This window comes from Austrofundulus limnaeus, unplaced genomic scaffold, assembly GCF_001266775.1.
Source record: "Austrofundulus limnaeus strain Quisiro unplaced genomic scaffold, Austrofundulus_limnaeus-1.0 Scaffold142, whole genome shotgun sequence".
NCBI lineage: Eukaryota > Metazoa > Chordata > Actinopteri > Cyprinodontiformes > Rivulidae > Austrofundulus > Austrofundulus limnaeus.
In genome coordinates, this window is record NW_013952544.1 from 485,108 (window position 1) to 494,367 (window position 9,260).

General features: G+C 39.0%; 1 protein-coding gene across 3 annotated transcripts in view; it reads right to left on the minus strand.

Moving 5' to 3' along the window:
- Positions 1-9,260, minus strand: part of usp19 (ubiquitin specific peptidase 19) — a 24,707-nt gene that overhangs the window by 8,398 nt on the left and 7,049 nt on the right. For 2 of the 3 annotated variants that reach the window (XM_014016278.1, XM_014016276.1), the window contains exons 7-21: positions 8,572-8,728; positions 8,393-8,464; positions 7,288-7,403; positions 6,716-6,957; positions 5,454-5,643; positions 3,897-4,030; positions 3,639-3,797; positions 2,868-2,978; positions 2,673-2,783; positions 2,460-2,561; positions 2,156-2,296; positions 1,940-2,058; positions 1,650-1,793; positions 400-791; positions 203-313 (exon numbers count right to left, since the gene is read on the minus strand). In XM_014016278.1, the coding sequence (XP_013871732.1) occupies positions 203-313; positions 400-791; positions 1,650-1,793; positions 1,940-2,058; positions 2,156-2,296; positions 2,460-2,561; positions 2,673-2,783; positions 2,868-2,978; positions 3,639-3,797; positions 3,897-4,030; positions 5,454-5,643; positions 6,716-6,957; positions 7,288-7,403; positions 8,393-8,464; positions 8,572-8,728 (2,301 nt within the window). The remainder of the gene's footprint in view (positions 1-202; positions 314-399; positions 792-1,649; positions 1,794-1,939; positions 2,059-2,155; positions 2,297-2,459; positions 2,562-2,672; positions 2,784-2,867; positions 2,979-3,638; positions 3,798-3,896; positions 4,031-5,453; positions 5,644-6,715; positions 6,958-7,287; positions 7,404-8,392; positions 8,465-8,571; positions 8,729-9,260) is intronic. The other variant, XM_014016277.1, reaches the window with a different exon arrangement.

The window sequence follows — 9,260 nt, forward strand, 5'->3', positions numbered from 1 at the left end:
ATTTAGAATAATTATCATTTTGATCCATACAGTGGTTATGTCTGACTGGGCCTCGTGCCACTTTATGTTCAACAAATTGGGCCCCGAGGTCAAAAAAAGGTTAAGAACCCCTGGATTAAACCTACTTCTCACTGAAGAGATTAAATTAAAGTGAAATGCTAATCCACCCAAACATCAGATTTAAGGGTGCATTTGGTCACACCTTTCTCATCCAGTCTTTGCTCCTTGTTGTTCGAGTCCAGCAGAGCGATGTAGAAGGGACTGGCGTGACCTAATGCTAACTCACTCGGCTGCTGGTACCCTGTTACTGCCGCTGGAGGAAACCGGAAAGGAGGAATAAAACTTTGAACACAGATGATAAATCATATAAATACTGAAGCTTGTTGTGGTTTTTCTTACCTTCTGGTCGCACTGCCTTCTCACAAGACGTTTCTTTTTCAGCATGAGGGTCCAGAGAACAGCAGGAAGCGGAAGAGACGGATTCGGAGAACCCTGAGTCTTTAGTTCTAGTGGTCGTGAGTGACGTCTGGGAGGAGGACAGGGATTCTGAGGCATCGCAGTGGACAGCTGAGGGCTGAGAGGATTCTGCTTGGGATTCTGGGGGAGCAGCGTGTCTCTCGAAGTCCAGGTCACCTGCTCCTAAAGAGCTGCTGACACCAGACGCCTCGTCCCCACAACCCAACACCTCAGGAGAGGCTGCTGGTACTGGTGGCGCATCTAACCGAGACTGGGAGGTTTCAGGAGACGTCCTGCCGGACTGGAAAGGCGGCTGGAAAACATTGACAGAAAACCTGCGGAGAGGGAGACATTTATAGATTCCAAGTTTAACAAAATGGAAATTACAACCAACAGTTCCTGGTTTTCTAATAATCATTGCATAAAATGTATTTCCTTAAAGTTTCTCTGTAAAAATAGAAGTGACATCTGAGAAAAAAAAAAGCTTCAATTAAAGAATTTGGAGTGTATACAATAAAGTGATCCAATACTGTGGGATAAATCTCGTGTCAGCAGGAATTGAATCTGAATGCGCATCATTTGAAATTGAATGCATTGGTTTGAAAATGAAGTTTACTAAATTGAAACTGAATTTAAATATTTGTATCATAGATCACATATTGATCAGATGCTGCTGCTGATTGATCCATGATGTCATGTAAATGTAACATTTTCTACATATAGGTAAAATTAATCACTGCAGTAAAATAACTTTGTTTTTGTCACTTTTACAATGGATTGCATCAACTCTGTTACATCCAGAAGGGAAACTTCACCAAAGTGAAACATAAATCTGTGGATCTGTGTTTGATTACTCTGCCTGGCTTTCTCAAGAACCAGGATGTGACACAAAAATATGAATTATGGAACTGAAATTGAAAGTAGTCAAACTGAATTTTTAATAAACCAAAAATACAGTTTCAAAGCAAATGAATTCAAATTCAAAACTTTAGATTCAGTTTCAATTTAGTGAAATTTATTTTCAAACCAATGCATTCAATTTCAAATGAGGCACATTCAGATTCAATTCCTGCTGGCACGAGATTTATCCCATACTAAACATTTACCTAAATACGACATCAGCAACAATCACATAAACTCTTTTACAAAACCAACCTGACACCAGAATGTGAGCACCAAGGAGGTGAGCGTACCTGGAGTAACCCTCTAGCAGCTGCGTGAGGCGGGCGTAGGAGAGCCGGGACTCCGGAACGCTGACTAAGAAAGGCAAGCCCACATTTTCTAAGTTGGGCCGACACAGACCCTTGTGACTGGGCCAGTGTGTCCTCTGGCAAACTCTGGAGACACAGAAAATCCACATTTACTTCTCTGTGCACTCAGTCTTTTCCCCACTCTGGTATTTTTCACATTGTTAAAGGGCAACAGCCCGAACAAAAAATAAATAAATAAATAAATAAAAATAAATGATTTTCCAGGCACTCACTGATTGCAGTAGCCCACTCGGTAGCAGCGAGTACACCGCTTCAGCTTGTCTTCTTCCGACACCGGTGGTTTTAGACAAGCTGCACACTTGGAGATGGGAATATTCGGCACCTGGAGTTTCTGAAACAAACAAACAAACAAACAAATAAATAAATAAATAAAGGACACTTTCAAGATCTGCTTAAAAAGTGTTATTCAGATGAAGTAAAATAGTTACCTGCTGCACTTTGAACAAAACCACCCTCTCTTTGGCCAAATCTTTGGAAAGCACCTCAAAGCAGAACAGCATGTCAGAGGGGGACACCGAGTCCAGAGAATGGGACGGCAGGAATACGCGTTGAAAGCGGTTCTTTCCCACCTGTTAAAGAAAATAAATAAATAAATAAATAAATAAACAGGTTTGGTTTTGTTTCCAAATGTTTTAAGTCAGGCAGCTTTAATTAAAATTCAACCACTTGTTCAGTAAAGAAATAAAGCTTTTACAGTATAAAAATCCTAAAGAAAATGAAAACAAATCCAACCTCTGCCAGTCTGAGGTTCTCAGGTTTGACCCTCACACTCCTGGAAATGGATTCAAGGACCTCTGCTGTGCTGGAGTTCTCCTTACTCACACTGACTAAAAACTGAAGGCAGAAAAAACAAATTTAGTCCATTTCATGAAACATTTTCCACCTTGTGACTGTACATATCCAAACGGCCAGGCAGAAAATAGAACCACTGAGACTAAATCTGACCTTAATTGGCTTTTTATGAGGTTCCTTAGCGAAGTAGAAAACAGACAGGACTTTTTGTTTCTGGGGCAACGGGACAGGCAGGTAAAGGAAGGGGTCAAAGGTGATGGAGACCTGAAAAAGAATGGAAAGAGCTTAAATAGTGTGAGAGAAAGTTTCTCTCTAAAACACTACGTTCTTAGTAAAATGATATGTTACCTTGGAGCACGTGGGGCACACAAGCTTGGATTTAAACTGGCCCTGGAAGAGGTCCACGATGAAAGAATCGTTTCTCATTTTGTGCCTCTGCCACGCCTCCTCTGCCACCACCTGCAGCAACACAACAAACATCATCAGAGCAACGCCTGAGCTGCAGCAAACAGGCAAGAACTCCTGAGAAACTGTTCTCATTTCTTAGATTTTACAAAGTAAATAAATTAAAGTAGACATATTGAATCCTTCCTTTTCACATTTAAATCATTCAGTCTTTATAAAGTGGAACTGTAATACTTTGGTCTGAATTCCTCCTTATTCTAACTTTACCAGCCCCTCTTTCACCACTTTTCTGGGGTGTGCCTCAAAGCAGCTCGTTTTGTTACTGTTCCTTTAAAGTGCTTAACGCCCCGCCCCCCTCCTGCTTCCAGACCGGTCCACTCCAGTTTGAGAGAGTGGGTTATGTTTTCTAGGAGTGCAAAACCTTTTATTTACAATTTAATTAAAAGATGTCAACAACAGAAGACTTGTCCATCCAGCCTTACATGTTGGCACCAGAGTCTGATCCAGAACCAGAATCTGACCCAGAACCAGAGTCTGACCCAGAACCAGAATCTGACCCAGAACCAGAGAGACTAAATTAAACTTTTCTGCCTCCTATAAAATGTATTTAACAGCTAAAAAAGTGGATTTTGCAGKATATGTCCCCTTTAAAACAAATATGTTTATGTTTAGCAGCTACTGTGAGGACACACAAAAAAAAAAACCAACCCTCACCTCGTCGAGCCGTCCATCAGAATCCACCGTCTCTGTGTAAGGTTTGTTCTGGATGCGGTTCAAGTCCTCGTGGAGTCCATCCAATAGGAACGCCATGAACTCCTGAGCATCGTGCTGAGCGTAACCCGTGAACTGACTGGCTTTGCTGGCTACGATTGCCTGCGAGGTTATAAACGAGTGCAGAAAATTAGATTTGAAGAACTTGGAATAACTTTATTTTATTTACCGTGTAAAAAACAAAAAATGCTGGCTGCGTACCTTGAGCTTTGAAGGTTGGAAAGCGTGGTGTGTCCCTTTCCAAAGAGCCCTGAGAAGCACAGCGAAGCCAATGGCTAACCTCCCGCCTGTTCCCAGAGGATTACTGCAGTTGATTTCTGCCTCAAACGCTCGGTCTGTGAAAGATAGAAGGCACACGGCTCAGAAATATAAACCAAGTTCAAACAAAACAGAGACCAAACATAACCTTTTAAAGGATACAGACATGATAAACAGATTACTAGTGACATGAAAGTATTACAAACTACTATAAATTTTATGACTCCCGCATGCAAATCATTTTAGTCAACTGTAGCACAGAAACTGCTGCACTGATCAACATGAAATTTGGAAAGAATGTAGATGAGTCTGACCTATACTGCACCAGCTAATGGTTTTATGATAGACCCCATTTTTGAGAAGGGGGCTCCATCTAAAAAGGGGGTGTCTGGACATGCAAAAATGCTTATAACTCAAAAACTATTTAACATAGGAGCTTCAGATTTTTATTTTTTGTTTTGTTTTTGTTTAGCTCTGATGAAGAGCTATCCATCGGGCCCACCCTGGGTTCATACAGCTTAAAACAAATTTAAGACTTTTTAAGACCTCTTTAATGCCACTTGAAAATTATTTTAAGACCAACTTCACAAAAAATACAAAAAAAAAAATCAAAAAGAAAAGATTAAGATGAGATGAGATGCATCAGGACAAAACCAAAAAAATAAAATAAAACAAAATAATAACTTTGCGACAATTTTACCCAAATGTTTACCAAAACAAAATTTTGTTAACTTTAACAAAATAATTAACTGAATGCTATTTTTAAAAACTAGATAAATGTTACCAATTATTTTAAAATTTGAGATGAATTACAATAATCCTGTTTAGCTACAATGTGTTTTTTAAGACCTCTGAAAGATTTATTTAAGACATTTTAATGCTAATTAAGGCCTTATTTTTGGACTGATGWATTCAATGACTTTTAATGCTTTTTAAGGATCCGCAGGAACTCTGCCACCAATGAGCACCCCCAACCCCCTCCGGACCCCCACCTAAAACAATAAATCTGTTCTGGTGCACTGGTGCTTTGCGTACGTGCGGGGTTCATAGACGCTAACGCTACGCTAGCACGTAGYGTTATCTAATTACTATTATAAAGCCCATTGTATTTCCATGTGATAAGGTTTTTCAGTTTGTTGCCATTTAATTTATTTTGTCAGCTTGGGGCTAATTATATGGTCTTATAATAAAATGACCAACATTTTGCATTTCGTTACTTTGCTGTTCTTAAATTCTAAAGTGCTGAACCCACAGTTTATCTGGCTTACACAGAAAAACCCGGCGAGCCCTTATTAAAGCTGGCCCTGTGGCCCTGCTGCATGCTTCAACCCAAGTCAGAATAAAACACACCCTGTTGTATTTTTTAGCAATAAAACAAGTTATCTTTTTGGCTGGAGATAAATATTGCCTGTCAACTTTAAAACTTTATTAGAATAAATAATTCCACACATTTATACTTGTTTTACATGAATAATCCAAGTAGTCCAACTTGGTCTTTACCGTGAAAGTAATCCCGGAGTTCCCTGGTGTTGGACAGGGACTGGATGACGCTGTTCATGAAGCAGGTGTTGCCGAGGTTGACCAATCCTGTAAAACCAGGCAGGCACACCTTCTTCTCCTCCTCTTCCTCGTGGCGCTCTGTGGCTGGAGGTGCATGGGTCATAGGCTGCACCATGCAGGTCGGCTTAGGCTGACAGAAAAACACACGCACACTTAGAAACACACATTTAAATGTTTTTAGTCGTTTTTTTAAATAACGGTAAATACTTGGATTTAACATTGTAATTTTAACATTTTCATTAAGTGGTGTTATTTAAAGTATGCTGTGTTTTTCAATATTTAACTATTTAAAGGGGCTATTCATGTAAAATCAACTTTTTTGAGTTTTATATCATGTTATAATGTTATACTCTCATAAAAAAACATGTCCAAAGCCTTGCTTTGACTCATTCATGCATGTCTGAGAAATCCTGCAGCGTTTTTAGGAAGCCATGCTGAGGAGCAAAACGACAGGTGGAGACCAGAAACACCTTTTGGTACCAGAAACACCTCTGGGACTGGTCTTTAAGCCAAACTTCCTCATGGCAGAGCGCACCCCCTCCCCACACACCACTCCCATGACTCCTGCAGGCTCTCGGGTGAAACTGAAAGTGAAACCTAACTCTCTGTTGTGCTCTCAACATTAGTTCTCACTCAGTGAAGCTCTTTTCAGATTAAAAATACCTTTGAGGAAATATATTTTCAGATGCCAAGTAAACTGCATCATGGCAGCCCCCCCACCAAAAATGGGCAAAACGGAAGCAGAAGGGGGTTTTTAAAGAGACAGAGGCCAATTTCAAGGCGTTTAGAAGAGGAAGCGATGAGAAGATAAGTTTAATTTCTATTTAAACATAAAAACATTTTTAATAACAGCTAAAGGTTACATAGATACTTTATTATGGCATAGTATTTAAATATATGCCTGAGAAACACATAATATTGACACTTTAAAGAAGTTTTGAGGATCTATAACAAAAGATTCAAGTTGCCAGAACTGAATTATCAGCTGACTACACCAACTTAAACTACAAAAATATGGCAACTGTTCATTTTTCTCCCATTTTACACGAAACAATTACTGGGTCCAGGTAACCCAAAGCTTTAGTTGTAGTTACGATTCTGGAAGCTTTGTTTGTCCAGACAGAGAACTGTGACTGCTGTCTCTGTAGGTGAGACAATAACTCATAAACCTCTAAAGTCTGTTTCTGGTTTGGGGTTTTTACCGTGGTGACGGTGGGTTCTGGTTTAGTGATGGCAACATGCTCAGAGACTGTTCGAGGAGCAACAGGATCCAGACCGCTGTCCTCCACTCCTCTAGAGGACGCCTTGGGGGCCTTGGGCGTATCCTCCCCAACCCTGGGGGACTCCTCCTTGGCCGGGAGGCTGTGCTGGCTGCTGCCTGGCTGGCTCTTGTCCATGCAGGTGGGACCAGAAGGCACAGCCACCTTAGCACCACCCACTGCACCTTAAACAGAACAATGAAGCTTGTGGTTAGAACGGAAAGGCCCGGGACAGTTTAACCTTTGAGCTTGGATTTAAAAAAAAAAAAAACCTCTTCTATCACCATTTACAAACAGCTCAAATACAAAAACTATACACTTCATAGTATAGTTAGCTTACATGAAAAAAACAACAGGTAAGTTTTGAATCAGTAACGAGACAACTGTAAAAACACTGCAGTTTCTGTTAAATGAAGGTATTCCATGAATCACAGGAACATAAAACCCTGTCACTGACTGATCGTAGGAGAAAAACGAGAGAAGTACACGACACAAATAGAAGCTTGGCAGCAGACCTTGTGAGGCTGGGGCCTCCAGACCCCCCCAGCGCTGGCTGTGTCTCTTCTTCAGGGAGATGTCCAGACGGGACGGGGTGAAGGAGTAGCTGCATAGCTCAGGCTGGATCAGGTTTCTGACACACAGAGAGGCCAGAATATCTTCAGGTCAGATTAGAGGACAAACTCAAGTGCAGTGAAGCAGCTGCTCTAAAGCTTTCTGGAACCTGAGCTGCAATCTTTTTAACAAGGTTTGATGTTTTGTCACATTTCAAATAAGACCGTAGCCGTGCATCCATGCAATTTTAATGCACATTTTGAACAAACTTTTAAAATGTCACAAAAAATCTCCCCATCTCTCCTTTTGCACATTCTTTTTCAAAAAATCCAAAAACCACCTCAAGCAAGCGAAAAAACTTTTTAGCAAAATTGAGGAAGTTTTTTCCGAATTTTGCTGTTTCCATCCACCTTTTCTGATGCAACGCTTTAAAACGTACAGAAAAAATGTTGATGGAAACACGGCTACAGAATGTCAGCTGCATCAAGATCTAATAAATCAAAGCAGTATCATTTAAGAAAAAAAAAACATATTGACAAATAATAAAATTAAATTTTTGTTTTAGTCAGCTTGCAGCTACTGAGCTGACACCTTTTATATTTCTGTTTAATCTAAAGATTTTTCACAATTTATAAGTTTTAAAAAATAAAGAGCATTTAATGTTACAACTCTCTGCTTTTGCTGACATTCACACAGCTTCACCTCTGGAAAGATTTAACAAGCTTCTATTGTTAATAATTCATTATAGAATACAATTTAAATGAGTTTCATTGAACTGATTCTTTTCAGGTTTTGTTGCTTATTGTTTTTCTATTTCATGGTTTATTTTTTTTGCCTTTTTTTTTTCTTTAGAGTGGTTCCATACATAATGTATTTTTGGGTTTTGTGTAAGGCTAATTTATTAAAATTATTTTTACTATTATAAGCAGATGATACCACAAACCATAGTAAGACTGGAACAAAAGTCCACACAGCGGCACAGGAAAAAATATAAACTCCTCTCTTTCCTATTTCTCATTTAAAAACAATGTTTTCCTGATTGCATTAAAAAATAAAAGAAACAGGTACCTGAGTTTGACCTGCCACTTGAAGACTGTGTTCGGTCCACAGTCTGAATGAAGTCGGAGAAAGTTTGTATCACTGTAAAAAAAATWAAAAATAAAAAACCTTATGATTAAATACTGACTGTTTTTGTTGTAAGGTGTTAAAACGACACTTTCCTTGCTGCAGGTTTTTGAGTTCACTACCTTGTCTGGAAGATGAGAGTGAAGTCCTGCTCTCTGAAGATGACCCTGGCCGTGTCTCTGCTGACTCCCTTCAGGTAAACGTTCACCACCATCAGATCTGTGCCCTTCTCGTACGAGTCGTTCTTCACCAACTGCAGGTTCACCATCGGCTCGGGAGCTGCAGCGAGCCACAGCACATTTAATAACACTTATACTGAAATAATATGGTCATGGTGGCAGTGTTGGGTAGGGCTGCAACTTACGATTATTTTAAAAATCAATTAATCGGCCAAATCGTTAAAACACTTAAGTTACATGAATAGAGTAGATATAAATTAATTTCATTCCTGTATAAATTAGGGACGCAAGTTATTTATTAATTAATTAATCTGAAGTTGATTTATCTTATAGATTGACTAACAATTAATTGATAAGCAGCCATTTTCTTAAAAAACTGAGTTTTCTCTTGAATCAAGAGGGTCTTTTTATAACATGAAGGATTATGTTTTATAATCTCCTGAATTAAAAAACAGCACATCATAACTATTTTAACTATTTATTTTGCCAGTTGTATTTAATGCTGACTAAAAAAATTGTGTATTTCTCATACATGAAACATAACAGAAAATAGGTTGCTGAATGAGGAAAATAGATTAAAAGAATAAAATATAATTTTTAGATGTAAAACTATTATTAATTTGTTATAATTT